Source organism: Populus trichocarpa, chromosome 14 (assembly GCF_000002775.5).
Source record: "Populus trichocarpa isolate Nisqually-1 chromosome 14, P.trichocarpa_v4.1, whole genome shotgun sequence".
In the NCBI taxonomy this organism is placed as follows: Eukaryota; Viridiplantae; Streptophyta; class Magnoliopsida; order Malpighiales; family Salicaceae; genus Populus; species Populus trichocarpa.
The window spans coordinates 3,368,109-3,388,344 of NC_037298.2; the positions used below are offsets into that span (position 1 = coordinate 3,368,109).

General features: G+C 34.7%; 1 protein-coding gene across 1 annotated transcript; it reads right to left on the reverse strand.

Moving 5' to 3' along the window:
• Positions 1-53: 53 nt before the first annotated feature.
• On the reverse strand, positions 54-8,213 carry LOC18105106 (eukaryotic translation initiation factor 4G). The gene is made up of 10 exons (XM_024585030.2): positions 8,049-8,213; positions 7,729-7,938; positions 7,484-7,638; positions 7,186-7,338; positions 6,954-7,027; positions 6,814-6,870; positions 5,107-6,480; positions 1,833-5,005; positions 675-869; positions 54-592 (listed from the first exon to the last, which is right to left on the reverse strand). Exons 2-10 carry the CDS (start codon positions 7,911-7,913, stop codon positions 262-264), a joined length of 5,697 nt encoding a protein of 1,898 aa, XP_024440798.2. The 5' UTR covers positions 7,914-7,938; positions 8,049-8,213; the 3' UTR covers positions 54-261.
• Positions 8,214-20,236: the final 12,023 nt, after the last annotated feature.

The window sequence follows — 20,236 nt, forward strand, 5'->3', positions numbered from 1 at the left end:
GGCAAGAACCATGTAACAAGCACAAAATAGATGCCTGCCAAAGAATCAAGGCATAAAAATTCAGACGCTCAATTGAACCTTTCATATTCAAGGTGAATATTTGAATAATATTAGAACTCGTCGAAGGAAATCCCATATATAAATCTCCCACCCCACCCACAAGGAAAAATATTTATGAAAATTGACTAGTAACCTAGAAGCACTAGACATGTTTTTTTTTAATCTTTTTTTTTCCTAAAAAGATACAATGAGCATCGCTATCTAAATAAACTTCTCTAGTATCCTTGATCTGTTAGGATGTGGAGGCCGGAAATCTTCGAAACGCAAATTGGAGGCGTTGCGAATCTCATTTAAGACACCTTGTCCGTTCTCTGCTTTGATCATCTCCAAAACACTTCCAAGAACGTCCCCTGCAAGCCCAAACTTAAGAAGGCTACCCGGCTCCTCTCCGCCTTCATGCAATAACCGCCCAATCTCTTTTAGTGGAACAACATTTTCTACAACAACTCTGCCCAAGATGCGTCCAAGAAATTCTGGTGCTTTGGGGGCATCAGTTACAGCATCCTCCAAGGTAGTCAGAACTGATTCAAACCTGGCCACACAGTATAAAAAAAAAAATGACATTGTAGACAAGAGAGAATTAAACTCAATCAAACAGAGTAAATTGCTCCTACCCTTTGACGAGCTGATTTGAATCCAAAATGCAATCCTGGGATCTTGTAAGACTGGCAAGAAGCTTAGCCAAAAGATCTCTATCCATGTCCTTCCTTTCAAATGAGTCTGTGACCCAGAGAGAGATCATTGAAGGGTGGAAACTTGGGGAATTCAAATCTTTTATGCATAGAGCAACTTCTTTCTCATCTCTGGCACTGAAAGGAGAGAATTTCAATCAATATATGAGAAAATCTACACGCACAGTTTTAAGCTATATTAACACTTGACTCATGAAACCCAACAGTTTCTGCCATAACACAAATATCATGACCTTTTAGAAGACAAAAAAACGCCAGATACATATATCATATTGAAATTACACAAACTACCTTTATCCAATCCCAGCCCTTTCAGGATCAACATCACAATCATCTTATCGACAAGGACACAATGAAGCTAAACTGAGTTAAGGTTTCCACTGAAGTGAATGAGACTCCTTCACAGCTTACCACACTCATATCCTGTCTTAGATTGGGATTTCATTCTCAAGCATTGCTTTGCTTGTGGTTTCCTAAGACTGTACAATGTCGGTTAAACACAAATGTCTTCAGGAAAACATTTTGTTTTTCCCATGTACCTGTCTTGCGTATGCAATAAAACCCAAAACTAACTCCCAAATGGACCATGGATAAATGAAACAAAGCATCCTTTTCCACTAGCCATCCATTTCTATCAGAGACTACTATTACCATCACTCCAGTTTGGTAATAGCAATCTATTTAGTACCCTGTTGATACAACCTGAACCAGAGGTTCTCTTATTCGCAGAATAATGAGCTTAAATTCAGGGAAAACAAACGTGTGCAAAAAAATCAGAGACAATAGTCTCCCTCTCCAACATGAAAATACTGCCATACCCTAGGAAACAAGTTTGTATTCAACAGAAGCAACCACCAAACTTGCATGTATCTATGCCTATTTTTGTATGACACCATAATATGATACATCCTAGTAGAAAAGACATTGTGAGACACGGTACTGAAGTTTGTGAAATATATTAAAATTGGACCAAACCAACAATTAACTTCAAAACCATTCGATCATGATTCTTCTTAGAAAAATTGAAACCAATAATATTGAGATGAATGAGCAAAACACATGTATGACAGGAAATTGTACCTGTAAAATTCTTTTATTGTGACCATGGACATTTCTCGCAGTTGTTCTTCAGGCCACATCTTTCCTGTTGGAATACTCTGGGCAAAAGATGGCCCTTGTGTATTTGTTAGTGATGATGATCCCAACGGCCTATCAAAACCATGATCTAGATTCCTCAGGTCCCTGTTAACATAATTCATATTCCGTTCCTGACCACTCATTTGATCATGAGTAGGTGGAACTGCAAATCTGTCAGGAGAATATCTTGGAATGAGATCTTCCCTTGGGCTATAATTTGATCGTTCTAAAATGGCACTAACACCATTCAAACCAGCTGCCATTCTTCTCGAGTCACTTGGGCTTGGAGAAATCTCAGATACAGGAGCAACTGTAATAGCAGGTGTTCCTCTAATGGACATTCCTCTTGCAAGACCACCTTGTGGACCCAGAGTAATAGAATCATCACCAAGAGGTCTTTGAGGTAAGGGAACAGACACAGTCCTAGCCTCGTAAGATTGTCTGTCCTCATGCCGAACATCCTGGTTGCCATGCCCACGAACCTGAGAAGGAAACCCTCGGAAACCACCCATATGAGCATTTGGAGAAGATAACATTGTTGACCCTCTCGGACCAAAATCCATAGGGCCCCTTCTTGGAGAAGAATTCATGCCAGGATTGCGAGCCAGCCTACTAGTTTGCAGCTGTCGTTCTTGAGCAGCATCTCTGTGCACTTCCTCGATCTTTTTCGGCCCTTCAACCTTCCTCCTCTGCTGCCATTTGTTTTTCCTCAAATCAATTGCATCCTTCAACATAAATCTAACCCTAGATGAGAGTTTCATGTTGTTTGATAATTTTGCCATCATGTCAAAATATGCATCCATATGCACCTTAGCTTTGGGATGGTCAATCATCTCTCCAATAGTGCTCATTAGTTTACAAAGAGACTCAACATCCTCCTCGTCAGGATTCTGATATTGGCCCAGCAACTTTTTGATGCACTCATGCATTATTCTTTCAGTCAACATTCTTTTTTTATAGAGCTCACCAATTAGTCTTATGTTACCAAGCATTCGTCTCCGTGCCTTGATTCTCTGTTCTTCTCTTTCCTCATCAGACTTTTTAATCTCACCCTCTTCATCAGCTTTATTAGCTTCCTCTTGCTCTCGCTCCCCTCTCTCAAATTCCTCCTGGCACTTGTTCAGAAGTAACCTCTTGAAAGTCACCTTTTCATCATCTTCAATGAGTTCAGGCAACTCTGCTGCTAGATGAAAGCAGAAATTAGCATACATTTCACAGAATGTGGGCTCCATTAAAGCTTTGTCAAAGATCTGTGAGATAACGCCGTTAAGTGTCACAGCATTGTCAATGTTAACAGCTTTTACTTGCTCAAAAAGCTTCTCGAAATTCTGAGGAGTTAACTTGTTCAATATGCCTTTCAACTGTCTTTGCTTGGCTGCTTCTTCATCTGCCACTTTACCCACTTCATACTTTCTCTCAGCTTTGTGCATCGTCTGTAATGGAGTATGAGGAGAAGGAATCAATCCTTTATACACAGAACTAACAGAACGCTGCCATTTGTCAGCATCTGAGCCACCTCTTTGCATCCCTCCCTGCAGACCCGTTGATTGTACGGGTCCAGATAGAATCCCTCCTGCATACTGTCCAGGACTCTGTGCTCGCGGGTTCCTCAGAACACCATGGTTGCCTCCTGCAACAGGTCGAAAACTGGCATTAGGTCCATAACCCATATCCAAGTGCAAATCCCTTCCCGGACCAAATGGACCAGGCTGTTTACTCCATCGGCCATCATCAACCATGCCACTCCCACGTCCTATTCGAGATCCACTATTAGACCTGTCCATAACTCTTGCAGGACTGGGGTAAGAATCAAGATCAGCAGGATGAGAAACGTTGACACTCAAAGCCTCTGCTATATCAGATGTAATTACAAAACCTTCAGGAAGATTAGAAAATTGCTCAGAAAATTTAAGGAGGAAATCTCTGGAATATTTTTTGGCTGTATTTGCATTCCCATCTGAATCATGTTGTCCCAATCCTCCACATGATAGTTCCCCATCACTATCCAGTTTCGGTGTAGACATGTCAGCAGCATCTTCCCAATCATCTGGCTCGGCTTTATTTTTCTCGCTTGCTACAGAGTCAACCTGCAGGGCATCAGCAGGTGTCTGATTCAGAATAGGGCTGGTGCTTTCTGTGACTTCTGAAGATATGACATTTTCTTTCTTTTCCTCAGGGCCTTTATATGCCCCATAAAGATCAGAAGTAGTCCCAGCAAGATCTGCTTTCAGAAGAAATTCTCTTCTCTTCTTCTTAAATTTACCAGAGGTACTCTTTGATAAAGTCGGCTCAGTGGGTTTTTCTTTGGAACTAGATATTGCATGGGGGACTGTTCCACTGCCGGGGTTTTCCGCACATTGCCCTTTGTGTTTTGCAGTTGCCTCAGAAAGATCAGGTACTGGAAGAGATTCCTGCTGACCTGATACACTTGATTTTGTAACAGAGGCTTCTTTATTACCTATGCCATCACCGTGCCTCAAAGATGCATCTGAAGGCTTTCTATCATCGGCAGAATCCAAATTTCTGGATGCAGAGACATCCACACTATCTGATACCCTGTCATTTGCTGCGTGGCGAGTCACAGGTTCCACCAGACCCTCCTGTCCAGTTTCTGAGGCTGGGACCTCATTGCCAACAGATGTCCCTGTCAAATCAGATACCTCTTTATCTTGCTTGACAATGTCTGCAAATTTTGAATTAACTGGTGCTGGAGACATGCTGTAATCTTGTTTAAGACATTCAGACAGTGATTTCTGTCCTTTCTCTTCTGCGGTTGGAATTTCACATTGTAGTTCTTCCTGTGAGGAGGAACCATCCAGCATAGCTTGTGGAGTGGTGTGTGGGGTTTTAGCAACTCCAGCAACAAGACCCAGAGCTGAAACAGTGTTAAAACCATCTCCAGCATTCTCAACCTTCATTTCAGAAACATCAGGATTCAAAGCAGAAATTGTTGACACTGGTTCCTTGATTGATTTTGTCAAAGCTTCACTGTTTGCTGGTGATGGGGAAGGAGCTGTATTAGTTTCTGCAGTTTCAGAAACTCCACTGCCATAAAATACACCAAGTTCCACAGTGCGAGAAGACAAGCTTGTGGACAAGGTAGTCTGTCCACCAATCTATATATAAAAAAAGCAAATGAAAAAATAGAACCACCTTATCAAAAATAATTGCATGATGATTAATGGAATATATGATCTTGAATGCAGCGTATTAGTACCTGATGCTGAGGCTCAATATTTCCTTTCTTGCCTGGTTTCTTCTGAATACTCGGAGCTTCCTTTTTTTGGTCTTCAGCATTAGATACACCTGGTATTGCCTCCACAGACTGAGCTGGCAAAGTAGATGCTGCACCATCAACAGCAACCTCTGCAAGCTGTTTTGCTGCCACTGGAGGTGACTTGACCAGCGATTCACCAACAGGTTTTGCCTGCCGTAAAGAGCTTTCTGATGAAGTCTCTGAATCTCTTTGAGAAGGAGATGGGCTAGCTTCCCCAGATGACCTTGAGGATTTGTGGGATCCGCCCTTTTCGACAGGAGAGATCTTTGGCAAAGATGGCTCCACAACTTTCTCTCCAATAGAACCAACAGGTGGTTTAATGGTCACTTGTACTACTCCAGATGGAGTTGAGGAGATTGCATTAGGTGCATCACTGGCATGTTCTGATTTATGCAGTTCGGCAACACCGTGAATTGCAATCCCAGACTTACTAGCTGGAAGAGAATTAAGAGCAGATGCATTGGTATATGGAACATTTTGGGGCCCCTGGCTAACTGGATAATTAAACCTAGGTGGTGGCTGAGAATTTGGTGCTATTTGGCCACCAGTTAATGGTAGAGAGCTTGGAGTTTGAAAAAATAAATTATTTGTATTGTAAGAACTAGGATAATAGTTAATTGGACGTGAAGGTGTAAATGATGGAATTGGCTGGGACTGGGGAGCATTGAGATGAGACCTTAGACCTGATGGTCCAGTGTCTGGATATGGATCTGTCCGTTTATCAAGCCTCAGCTCTTCATGTGTCTTTGGATCAGTAATCTTGACAGATGTTTTACGCTGACCACCAAATTTACCACCCTGTTGTTGAGAATATTGTGAGGCAATGTTCATTCCTAAGCTGCCTAACTGAGGAGGCATCTGAGGACCCATTGTGGTCGTAAAACTCAAGTTTTGCCCTTGACGCATCATTCCCTGAGGCTGCATAGGATGATGTTGGATACCTTGAATAAACACTGGCTGTTGCACTTGAGGAGCACTGCCCATCTGCAATGGCACTGGAATTGGCATCTGAAGAGAAGTTGGTGGGACACCCTGGGACTGAATTTGTGGGCCTCGGCCACCAAACTGCACAGAGACCTGTGGCTGCAGATATTGCATTTGCATAGAAGTCATAGTAACCGGAAGAACAGAATGCTTCTGTGAGTGGCTCGCAGATGGTGCAGGTGAGACTTGTGTCTCCTTTTTGGCCTTGGGAAGCGGATGAACCCCCCCAGAGATAGTTTGTTCTGTTGCGCTCACTTCCTTCTTCTGAAATTGCTGCTTCGGAGCAGGAGTCGGTAATGAAGGAGCAGGCCTAAATGTATCTTGGCGTGCCTGCATGTTGAAGGTATGGCATGACTGCTTTGATATTTATTTATAGACATAATGACTACATATCTCTAGCCAAATATCAAGACAAGATACAGCTGTCAAGATTCGATAACTCAAACACACACACGCCATACTACATTCAAAACCCTTGGGAGTATTAGAGCATAAAGGTAAAAGAGTGAATTCCTTCAAGGAAAAGATAGAGAAATAAAACACACATCTTTATGTCGATTGTTAAGACAATATTGTGCAATGTTGAATGCAGTCTAAGAGCATTGCAAGAAAAGGGAAGGGCTACCAAGAGAACATTGCTTGGTTGGGAGGGAACCCGCATACCTGGTCACGTTTCTGCTCATCCAAATTTGGGGGAGCTGAGCTTGTTCGAGCAGGAACCTAGAACATAATCCTTCAGCTAACAAAAAACTAAATATAGAGAATTGCAAGTTGCACTAAGAGCATGAAACAGTACCAAATACCTGCATCCCGTTCATAAAGCCAGGACTAATGGACCCAAATTGAAACGCAAACGCCTTAGATGCATCTACTGGGGCTGTGACATCAGAAACATTGTAAATACATGACTTACTGTTCCAATGGAGGGACATAAAACAATGTCAAGAAACAAACAGTGAAAATCGCTATAACAAACATGAAAACAGCAATGAAGTTACTTGTCCCCATAGTACCATACAGAAACAGCAAACTTACCCTTGGCAGGTGTAGTGGGTGCTCCACTCTCCGAACTTATGGTGGCAGGTTGAGAAGTTGGAGCCTTTGGAACAGCTCGGGCACTCCTCTGAGTAGCTGATGTTTCTGTCGGCTTGGTAACACTGCTTGCAGGCGGCGGAGCATCAGATGTTCCTTCAAAAAATAAAAAAGCAATCACTAAAAAAAACTTCCCATGCAAAAACCCATCAAAAATCCAAACTTCGCATTCCATTATCACATTCCTTCAACCAAAGGTACGATTATTTCCATACAAGTAGGTAAAAATCATCCAACATACCATGTAATGGGGGTTGCGCCGCGGCACCATTCTGTACATTACGGATTGTAGAAGCAGCATTATTACCGGAATCGGAAGAATTCACAACAGGTGCCACATTTACCCTACTAGATTGCCCTCCTCCTTGTGGAACATAACTAGACTTCTTATTGAAACTGCTCATCATCCAAAAAAATCCAACAGATCAAATAAAAAAAAACCTCCTCATGTATTAATAAAAACCCTAAACTTAAGAAAAAAAATACCTGCGATTGGAGGAAAGAGAAGAAGAAGACGGTGAAGGGACTGGGGGGCCGCCGCCGCCGCCACCACCGCCCTTACCGTAGGATTGAGAGGAAGTCCGTAGCTGATTAGAGCTGATGGATCGCCCTGATTTCCTATATTGTAACTCGCTCTTATCGCTGCCACTCCTTGATTGATTGTAGGACATATATTCTTCTTTTTCAATAATTTCTCTGCAGAAAAAAAATCAGATCCACCGAACAATCCAAAATTCAAAATCAAAACCAGTGACCGTTAATAATTGATTAGGGTTTCTAGTTGAGAAAATCAATCGATATCGTACCTGATGTTGTGAGGAAGAAGAGAAGGAGAGTGGGGGAGGGAGAGATTGAGAAACAGAGAAATTAGGGTTTTACTGGACGCTCATGACGGGCGACAGGAGAGAAGTAGGGGAAAAAAAAAGAATAACATTAAGAGAAGCCAAATATGTTATGAGTTATAAATTTATAATTATGATTAAAGATAATTGTGGTTAAAGAAAAAGAAAAGTTAAAAAAAAAAAAAAACAAAATAGAGGGGGAGAGAAGGACAGGTGGAAAAGGTAACAAACTTAACTAAAGGCAAGGTGACGGTCAACTGTTTAGGTTTTTTAGGAGATCCAAATCCAGTATCGAATAGGTCAGTCGGTCAAATTTTTTTACCTTCTTTCTTCTTCTTTTTAACCTTTTTTTTACTGTGTTACCGACGTAGGTTATTTTAAAAAAAACTTGTGAATAGGTTCACGCGCCGCTGCAGTGGTGAGGTTGAAGGGCGTTCGGGGTTGTGGGGAAAGCCTGTGGTGTTTCGAGTGTTGGGAAAGGTTTTTGCTTCTACGGAAAACTTTTTGTGAAACTAGTGTTTGATACCGGATCCAGTTATATTTAAAAAAAATTAAAAATAGTTTTAAATTAAAATTTTTATAAATTTTTTATTGTTTAGGTATACTATTATAAAAAATAAATTTTAAAAAATAAAATATATATATTATTTTTATATATTTTTAAACAAAAAAACATCTAAAAAAACAATTTTTATCTTGCTTTTAAACCGGCACAAAATTCAGCTTGGTTGTTGGACGTTGAGTGTCCAGGGGTTCCTCGGATACTTTGTTTACTTAATTCAATGTTTTCTTTTTCTTTTTCTTTTTTTTATTGTTGTTATAAAGAAAAGTTTCACTGGGTTTATGAGTACAGTAGAAATTGTTTTTTTAAGTGTTTTTTATTTGAAAAAATATCAAAATAATATTTTTTATTTTTAAAAATTATTTTTAATATAAACACATTAAACCAATTAAAAAACATTAAAAAATTTAATTTAAAATAAAAAAAATCAAATCTTAATAAAAAAAAGTTGAAACTCACTTCTCAAAACCCCTTTAATTTGATAACTTTCACGGGAAGTAAATATTGTGGTTTAATAATCTTGGAAGATATTTTTAGTTAAATAAAATAAAATATTAATTATTTTAAATATGCTTTATCAGTCAAGTTTTTATATCAGTTAAATCGGGTCAACATGTAAAATATGATTTTAATAAAAATAGTTGATTTGAATCCGTAACCTTCTTTTCATGTAAGTTTCAAATCAATTACAAGTTTCGTGCTTCATCAACGACCTGAACACATACTATACGTTTGTATGTATTTTTATCACGTATGATATGTAAATTGAGTAGTTGTGTATTTTTTGAAAAATGTTGGTTTTATTGAAAAATATATTGATAATATGTATAACTCCTGGTTCCATCAGGGACAGGTTATTCATGTTAAAATTGAATATTTTTTAAGAGATCTCTTTCTTGTCGTCAGGGATCACATCAAAGATAGAATAAGAATTAGATTTTCTGGTATAGCTAAACTGGTCAAATTCTAGGTTTGTTCTCCAAAAGTCACCAGTTCGAGTTTTACAAACCATAGAACCACTAGAGACTTACATGGTCGTTAACTTTAAAACTCGTAGAAATAATCGAGGTACGTACAAACTGGTCCAGTTAATTAAAAAAAAATAGATTTTCTGTTTGTAGCCGTCTCGTTTAGGACACGTTTACCATAGTGATAATTTGTTGATGAAGTTGCTAAAAAGCTTCTAAAATTATAGCTTTTCCTTTTATGAGCTGAGAGACGTAGAGAGCTAGGTTTGGATGAATGGAATATCAACAAGGCAAGTTTCCTGAAAGAGTTGGAGTATCCTCGAATGTTCAAGTCAGTTTCGATGAAAGGACGAGTGTCTTTTAAAATATCCAATGACACAAAAAAAAAAAAAAACTCCTAAGAAAATTTTAATATTAACTTACTGAGTGTGATTTATAATCTGGTTGGGAGCGTAGTTATAGTTATTTTTTAAAATATTTTTCATATTAAGATGTATTAAAATAATATTTTTTTATTTTTAAAATCAACACAACAAAACAATTCAAAATACATAAAAAAAAATAAATTTGTAAAGAACGTGGTTTGTATCCGAACGTTATCTTAATAAAAACATAGATTAATTTTTCACAACTTAAATTCTTTCTGTTTACATTCAAGAAAATTCAATACGATTACCTGTAAATTAGCTATTTCCCACTACACGCTACATATTTTGTTTTTTTCCTCGAAAGCTAAAGTCTTTCGTTTTCCAGGCGGGGCCTCGGTGTAAGAAACTGGTTTTTGGCTGGGCTTTCCTAAACATGTATTCGCGCATGCTGTAATCATTGCTCATAATCGACTAACACTGTTCGTATTGAAAACGAGGAGTCAAGGATCAAAGAAGAAGAAGAAGAAGAAGAAAACAAAATAAGAAGTCAAGGACACTATTTACGATTCTATTTTTTTTTTGTTATTGTTTTCAATTTTTCACATATAGAATTACAAAAAAAACCTTGTTTGTTTTGCATTTTTTTTTATGAAAAAAGGACAAAAATAACAACTGCGATTACAATTTTAAAAAATATTTTTTAAAAACCAGTTGCTTATTTTATAAAATAAAATATATTTTGTTTACATAAAAATAAAATGTAAAAGTGATGTATGAATGAAAACAGCATTACTAATTGTGTGTGTTTAGTGTTGTGTTTCAGCATATTTTTTTAATTGTATCTTTAATTTAAAAATATATTAAAATAATTATTTTTTATTATATTTAACAACAACACTTTAAAACTATTAAAAATCTGTAAAATAATATATTAATTTAATAATTTTTATATAAATAAAATTTTAAAAAGCAGAAATTACAACACTGACGGTTGGTGTGTTGACTATCGAGTGAAACAATGATAATTTTATGAGGTACGGGGCCCTGGGTAATTCACAGCGCACTGCTTGCCTCTGAATGGAAAGCCTACATAGTGCGAACGTGCGTGGAAAATACATAAAATCTGCCTTTGCCATGTCCCTCGTCGAATCAAATGAAATCCAGGATCCTTTTCATGGACGAATCGGCTCAGAAAACTACAAGATTGCCACGCCCCCCTCCTGGCACAAGCTTACCTGACAAGTTAAGGGTGTCCTGGTATTTTGAGATCAGGTTTCTTATCGATTAAGATAGAGTTATTATATCTTCGAAGGACATTGAAGACTCATACTTTGTATCGTTAGTATATTGTGAAGAACAGTGATTCTCGAGAACTATGATGATGTTCATAGAACTCTAACTTTATCAGTACAGAACCGTTTTCATTTTGTAGTTAGATTCTGATTGTGTTTGTATTTTAGTTGAAGCATGAACAGGAAAAGCTTTAGTAGTTAAAAGACAAGCAGTGATATTCTCCTTTTCAATGCCTTGGAATATTTATCTGATCACTGAAGATTTGTAAATACAGATTGACTGGACAGCTTTAGTTAAATACAATGATTTGGTGGTGTGTTTGTTATTGGAGCAGCAGTGCGATTCAAGTGTTTTTATTTAGAAATACAATACATTAAAATAATTTTTTTTTATTTTTAAAAAATTATTTTGACATCACTATATCAAAACGATCTAAAAATATAAAATAAATCATTTTAAATAAAAAAAATTTAAAATTTGAGGGAACGCGATTTGCACCGCGTTCCCAAACACACCCTTGATCTTATTGGCCTAATGGTTTGTTTTATTTTGTATTTTTTAATTCAAAACTAGTAATCAAGCAGAAATGCCATTAAATTCAAGATGATATTTAAAAGTGTGATAAATATTATTTTTTAAAGTATTTTTTCTTTTAAAATACATTAAAAAAATTGATTATAAAAAATAGGTTAAACCACGGTGATGATTTCAGACTAGAGGAGTGTAATTCACTCTGACGTGGTTGGATCCGAGAAAACAAAACCAACCACGAAGTGACTCTCAACCTGCCGAGTCCCAGCTCGATAAAGAAAGGGCATATCCTCCACTCTCAAGTTTCAAGAGAAATGCTCGATCCAATGACTGCGACCTTTTGGTTTGATCTTGATGATATTTTTATACCAATCCACGTGTGAAATTACATTTATTCTTTGGTTCGCATCATTTTTTTTCCTTTTCAATAGCAGTGCACCGCTCCTAGACAGAGACATTAAAATCGAGGGTTTTCTTTTTAATCTCCTGCGCGCATATCAGTATATTTTTAGATTGATTCTCCGTGTATCTACCAAGATATCCATGGAAATTAATTTATAGACAAATCACTTGCATATCTGCCAAAAACAATATTTGTAACCTCTTGGAATTATATCTTGATGATAAAACGGGAAATGATTATTTTTTTTTTTGTTTTTTCAAAGATAAAATTTTCGTTGAACTAGAAACGAGGAAGACTTGTATATATAAATACGAGGCGAACCAATATACAAAAGAATTAAACTGAATATAAAGAATGAAACGGGCAAACATGTATTATTTTATTATATAAAATAATAAAATAAAATAAAAAAACTAACTTATAACTTGAGTTGAAATTTGACGAGTTGACTAAGATAAATTTAATTTGTTATTTTTAAAAACATAAAAAATTTTATTTATCAGCTACCAAGCTCGCATCAAGATAATTTAAATAAAATTTAATTTAAAATTAAGATTAAATAAAGTGTCACGCAATAAGCTAATTAATTACTAATTATATGTACTGGAGGAAAAAAAACTAGTACTTGAATGAGAGTTTTGTTGACATCACTTTCTAAATGAGAATTATTTCCAAGTAAAGAGAAACTTGACTTGGATTTTGCGAGGCATAATTGCTCCGTACTGTTTGTTTATGTCAAGGGTGCATATCTGTGGATGCTGGCTGGATTCATTGAATCCGTACGAAGCAATAGTCTATATAGCTAACTTGGGAGCACGAGGTGGGGCCACCCGAGCCCCCAACACTTCTTAGTTTCCGTTCTTTTATTTTTCAACTGTAAATTATACAGTAGAGAGAAACAAAACCGTCCTCACCAACCTTGGCAAATATTTGTCAACGAGGGAGCAGCACCAGGGGGAGGACGCCACGCTGCATAGAGGGGCTGAACTCTGAAGGTTGTTTGGAGCTCCTCGCTGACACCTGGCAAAAACACGCACCCGAAATTATGCCCGGTAACATCATTAATTACCATATGTAGCTATAAACCCACCCGAACTGACAAATTAATCCACAAAAGTAAGCTTTGTGGATGCTGAATTTCAATTAACATTAGTTTTAAGTGCTTTTTATTTAAAAATAATATTTTTTATTTTTTAAAATTTAATTTTAGTGAAAATATAAAACAATAATTAATTTGAAGCAAAAACACAATTTAACTTATCTCAAAAAACCGTTTTAAAACACAAAAATAAGTTCTTGAATTAGATAAAATATTGATTTAATAAAACACAACTCAACTAATCGGGTTTTGAGTTATCTATTTATCTCGATCCTAACTTGATTGAATTATTGATATTGATGATGATTGTTTTTTAAAGTACTTTTTATTTAATAATATATTAAAATAATATTTTTTATTTTTAATATCAGCACATTAAAATAATTAAAAAATAAAATAAAAATTATTTTTTAAAAAACATCATCTTAAAATGCAAAACCAAACTTTTAATTTAGAAAAATATAGATTAAATAAATATAAATGTAATTGAACTAGTTGAGTTTTGAGTAGTCTGTTTTACTCGGATCTATCTTTGACTGAATCATCTCGAAATATTTTTTTAAAATAAAATAATACTGTTTCGATGCAAATAACTAATTCAAATTGATGCAATAATTTATAAATTAACTCAATAATACAATAATACATAATTTTTGTCGAGTCAATTTTCTGAACTGGGACGGTATGAAAACTAACCCATTTGTACAAAGATCACAGCGCGCGTTATGTTCTAGGCTAGGCACTAGGGCTCCATTGGAACGATGTCCTTGTTCGCTTTGTCGGGTCCCATTCCCATCAGCATCAAACTGTGAGAGGGAGTTTTATAATTTCTTGATAATTAATAATCACCTTCGTGTAATCACTTCAATAACTGATGCAGTTGAAAATTGATTTTAGTCCCTTCACATCATACTACGTAAATTTACCAACCAGACTAGTTTAAATTGTATAAAAGATTGTTTGTTCTTGCTTGAACTTTTTAATGGTTGTCGTTCATGGAAAAAAAATTCATGTTAAATTTCTTTATTGAAGCGTTAAAACGAGGTTGTGTTTATTATTACGATAATAATTATTTTTTATTTAAAAATATATAAAAATAATATTTATTTTAATTTTTTTTATTAATACATTAAAATCAAAAAACAAAAAAAATCAAAAATTTGTAAAATATGCTTTCACTACAAAAAGAAGAAGAAGAATCGAGTCTATTTGAAAGTGTGGTTGTGGTTACTTTTTAATGTGTTTTTCGTGTCGAAATATATTAAAATAATATATTTTTTTATTTTTTAAAAAATTATTTTTTAAATTAGCACATCAAAACGATTCAAAACATATAATTTTTTTTAATTTTTTACAATAAATTAAATTAAATTTTTTAAAAACACAATTTGCACAATTTTCTCAACCATTGAAGTCCTAAACCAGCCGTGATGAATTTTTTTGCCTCATGTTAAATAAATTTGTGTATTGATATATAAAAAATACCAGATAATTTTTTTATTCATGTGAATATAATATAATATATGAGTAATTTTTTAGAATAATTTCAACACAAATACGACTAGCCGACCACGCTTTTAATAAAACATATTTTTTTTTCGCCGTTTTAAAAGCTTGACCACTCCAACTTACATTAGCGCTATCCTCTAACTCAACGGTATAGAAATGATAGCTTTTTTATGCTGAAAAGGTGGGTGTCGGTAGGACAATTAGGGGTTTTTGCAAAGATTCGTTTTCAAGTTGCTTCAAAAATATTTTTAATTTGAAAAAACATTAAATTTATGGTTTTTTTAATGTTTTATGATAATCTTAAAATGTCAATATAAAAAATAAATAAATATTTTTTTTAAAAAAAGTATTTCAAAAAACACTTTACATTATAATTTCAAACACCTCTGAAATATCTTTTTGCTGTTGGACCAGCATGAAAGTGGCAAGCAAGGATGCATCAGCACAGGAAGATGATGGTCAAGCTTTACATTAACCATCCACTTTTGGTAATGGACCCACCATCTGGTATTTTCCAGTACTTAAATAGAAGCAGAAAGTATATAATATGTAGATTGAGAGGTTTTTATTTGTTATGCTTCAAAGAAATTTGATTTGCTGGTTGAAATTTACACATCCCTTGCATTCTCAATCATGACTGTCAAACCCAATTTAAAAACCGGTAAAAAAAATATCAATTAATGGGTTATTAGATGAATTATTTTTATTAAAATGATAATTTTTTATTTTTTTTCTTGATATTAACTAATTAAATTAAATTAAATGAACTAAATCATTAAAACCTATCTTGACCAACAATCTTGTTCAGCTCCGTTAAAATTCTAACTCGAGTAGATTTTTTATTTATTTTAGCAAGGCTTAAGCCCCAGGAAAAAGAAAAGGAAGGCAGTGAACAGTTCTTCCTCACATGGGCTTAGATGGAGGGATCCGGGGGAGATAGATATGGGCTTAGATGCAGGGATCCTAGGAAGAGAGGGTTTTGAATTTTGATGCTCTGGGCCCTTGCCTTCCGAGCTCCTCGACCACCCACCCCAGCTCATTATATAATATTCTTTTATTGTTTATTCTCAACATATATTATTTAATTATACAAGAATGTGTTAAAAATAATCAAGTTCCGGCCCAACAAGAACTTAGTCTCAAGATGCATTTATACAATATTCAAATCGACACGAGTAGAGAAAAATGCTGTCAAATTCAAACCATTATCATTTGTATTTTTGACAAGCTAGAGAAGTAGAGAGTGATAATCATGGAACACGGAAACGGGCTAATCCAACGGATTGCTCTAAGGGTTCGAGGATTGTTCCAGACCCAACTTGGATCTCACTTGATTTAAAACTTGAGTTGGGAGTTTACTAAGTTAATATAGATTAATTTTAGAATAATTTTTTTTTTATTTTTTAAAATAAAAAAATGTTATTTTATATATAAAAAAATTTAAATCATTAGAGTTAACCTCATTGGTCTCGCTCGAGTTTTATTAAACTAAAAATATTGATTAGATAAACTTCTAAATTAGTTTAGAATAATACCCGGTTCAAGCCAAACTCTCATGTCAGTAGATACTAAGTTGATAGCTGGGCATGCTAAATCTAATAAGATTTTATTTGAGAGTATGATAGTTTTTCTTTTTAAATATTTTTAAAAAGAATATTGGTCCTAAAAATATTAAATTGAGTTAAAAATAAAAAATATATTTTAATATTCTATAAATAAAAAATATTTTTAAAAATATCAATCAAGCATTAAATAAGATTTCAAGTGAGAGTGAAGAAGGAGGTCATGTGGAGGCACAGGAGACCTATAATATCTAATAAAGTGATTCTCTTTTTGGACATACATACATGGTCATCGAAAATTGCAAGCCTTGAAAAATGAAGCATATTTTGGTTTGATAAAAGCCTAATTCTCGAATGTCCGTCACGCTTCATTCTCCGAGCTACAGGAGCTTTTTGTTTAATAAATTCAAGGGACGGCGAGGACATCCTTTCGTCTCTCTCCCAGTTCATGTCTTCCTGTTGGCTTCACCGAATGGCGTGGAGATCTTGACTCCCTCGCACCTCACAATGGCCTACTCGCTCGTCAAAATCGAAACCCTACATCTGGGAAAGCATCAAACCTTTTCTCTGTTAATACAACTTAAATAAGACTAATAAATTAAGCTTCAATCCCTCATTAGTCGAGTCGACTAGATAAATTGTATCGCATCATTTCATTTTTCCGTCTCAATATTTACAGATTTTGAATAATTCGATACCATTTTAGTAGTTTCTTGATGAAATTAAAATATTACTCATTCAATACACTAATTTTGGAGAAAATCTCGTAGAAGTTAGCATTACTCCTTTTCTCTACGCTACTTTTTTTTTTTTTAACTCACAATACATGTGTCTAGAGGGAACAAGGGATTTAAGAGTAAGTGGAGAAAATCTTAAATTAATTTGTTTTTCTCTCGAATGCTAAAACTGGAATTAATTAAAAGGAGGGCGATGAAGAGAAAAAAAATATATATCAATTTTTCTATAGTTTCAGCTAGGGATCTCTTATAGGAAGAAACACATAGATCATTCTTACAATTTCAGACACTTATCTCGGAATCAATTTCTAGCAAAGAGATCGATGTCTCCACTCTCCTCTTCGTGCTAGTTTACAAGGCTCATGGCTGTACAAACAACCATGAGCCCAGGAGTAGCAAGATGATCACAATTTCTAGTAAAAAGAGTCTCCTTCATTTTCTTTCTCACTTGCATCGATGTCTTTACACGTGCATGTGACAGTAAGGGAATATCCAACTTCCGTTCTCCATCGTCAACTAGTTCAATTCAGTTTGTAATTATAATCATCTCATCATACCATATATTTTTCTACCTGGTCAAAATATATGATGAGCTCAGAGACTCCCTCTTCGGAGCTGCCTGCGAGAATTGGAAATTAAACTGCACGACACCATTGCCAAGTATTGACTGCCAATGGTGCTAGTCAATTATTCGGTATATATTATCGTGATCATCGGCGCTCTCAAATATTCAAAGTGCCGTGAAAACAATGGCATAGACGGTCATGGAGTGGACGGCACCGCCTAGGTGTCCGATATCTTCTGCTCGAACTCAAGCATAATCGATGGAGTCGCCAACAAGAACAGGGCAGCACTCACTCAGCTAGCTGTTGCTTGTTTCATGATATGAAATACAATTGCTATCAATTCCCTCTCCTCACGTTACACATGACGATCGAGTATTTCCTCCTCTCACATGAAAATAAATTAAACCCATCATAACGATAATAATTCCTAGTTGAAATCCAACTTTCATTTTATTTTTTAATAATAATATATACATTATTTAAATTTAATATAAAATCTAACGATTTGGATGATAAATATCTAACAAGTCCTCGAGAACACTGGAGTAAGCTGAGATGATTCTTGAGATCTTATTTAATATTTCATTTTATTAAATTGAGATGATTTTTTAATAAAATATCAGAATTTTATTAACCAAACGATCACGAGTTTAAAATTCACAGCTCATATACAAAGTTTTAAGCTCAAATGAATTTTATCAAGATTATATTAAAAAATAATATAAAATTATTTTTAAAATATTATCCAAAGAATAATATAAAAACCTCATCTAACCTTAAGTTTTTAAATGAGATTAATATTTAACATGTCCATTTTTTTTTTTGGGTCTAATATGTGCAGCTAGCAAAAGGACTCGGCCAGTTTTCTTGGGCACCCGTGACTGATAACGAAATATATCTAACTATTAAATCGCAGTTTAGCATTTTGCTCTCTGTCACGTACAGTTTTTAAAATCTTGAAGTTGACCTTTCAAATATTTTACATGGCTGTTAATTTAATGGGTTGGCGAGGTAAAATTTTATTTCCTCTCTGACCTCTTCATTCTCAAGAAATAGCATTCACAATAATTTATTTTATTAAATCTTAATTTGACCATTAAGAGAGAGCTTGGACCGTCGATGGATAGCTGATCTTGGTGATAGAGGTAGGAGAGGTGTTAACATCAACATTACAAGAGTTAGTCAAATTAATTGATATATTAGGCTCTAATCTTTGCTTTATTTGTTGAAAAATGCTAAATAAACAGCTGTAATTATTCCTCTCTGTCCTGCCCTTGTTTGACCGGTACATGCATGCCCTCCTTGTAATTGTCCAATATCGTTCCTTAATTTTTGGGATAATATCGGCTGACAACAGTTGCCAATGAACAGTGTCGACTACGTATTATTATTATTATTATCATTAATTAACAAAAGAAAAAAAAAACTAAAAGGAGGAGACCTCTCCTCCCCCAAGGTGTTTTTTTTTCAATCAATATTTTTTATTACTATTTAATATTAGATTTATGTTTTTTTGATTTTTTTTTGTTTTTCAATATCAAGCTCAACATGGTCAATTGAAAATTAAACTTTATAATTTATTTTGATTTGTTTTTTATAGTATTACCCTAGTCTCATGATCAAAGTCGTATATTTGAATGTTAACTTTGGTTAAATTAGTTTATTTTATTTTATTTTCTTTTCATGAGGTTATCGATCTCATGACTCGGGTCATATGTTTGATAGATTGAGTCATGTTGTTTTTTTACGTTATTGGGCTAATTGATAATTAAACTTACTGATTTGTTTTGATTTATTTTTTATGGGGTTATCTTGATTTTATGAAAATAGTCGCGAGTTTCACGAGTCAACTCAAGCTGCTTTTTTAGATTCTTTTTTTTAATTGATTTCTCTTTTTATTTCAATTTCATCCTTAAATATTAGGTTGATTGGAAATAAAGCTTTATAACTTATTTTAATTTGTTTTCTATGGGGTTATAATAGTCTCATAACCCGTGTCGTAGATTTGATATTTTAACTTAGGTTGATCCAAGTCAATTCACTATATTGTTATCTTAATATTAAAGAAAAATATCATTTTGAATTTTTTTAGTCAAATTATATTTTTACAGATTATTCGGGTTGCTTTTGGACCTGCAAAGTCATTTGAGTCATATTGGATCAACTCTCACACAATTAAAAAAAAAAAAATTTCCACCAGAAAAGGAACATTAGCAACATTTTTTTTTTATGTTTAAGAAGAGCTTGACCCGACCCACTTCACAACGCAAGTCAATAATATAGTTAACAAAAATATAAAAGAGGAGGGGGGGTTTTACTATACTCCTCCTTATAAAACACTATTCTCTTGAATGGTGTTTTGTTTTTCTTTTTTCTTTTCTTTTCTCAATCTATGTTTTTTTTTTCAATTTTAATTACATTCTTCAACATTAGATTTATTGAGGATCACACTTTATAATTTATTTTAATTTACTTCTTATGAGATCATTACAATCTCATGATTTAAATCATGAGTTTGATCGGTTGACTTGAGTTTTTTTTCTCCTTTTCCTAA

Coding starts and splice junctions, on each gene's coding strand:
- LOC18105106 (XM_024585030.2), bottom strand. CDS start 7,913: ATGTCCTACAATCAATCAAGGAGTGGCAGCGATAAGAGCGAGTTACAA. Junction 7,028..7,185: donor ACCCACTACACCTGCCAAGG/GTAAGTTTGCTG, acceptor CTGATGTCACAG/CCCCAGTAGATGCATCTAAG. Junction 870..1,832: donor ACAATAAAAGAATTTTACAG/GTACAATTTCCT, acceptor CTCTCCTTTCAG/TGCCAGAGATGAGAAAGAAG.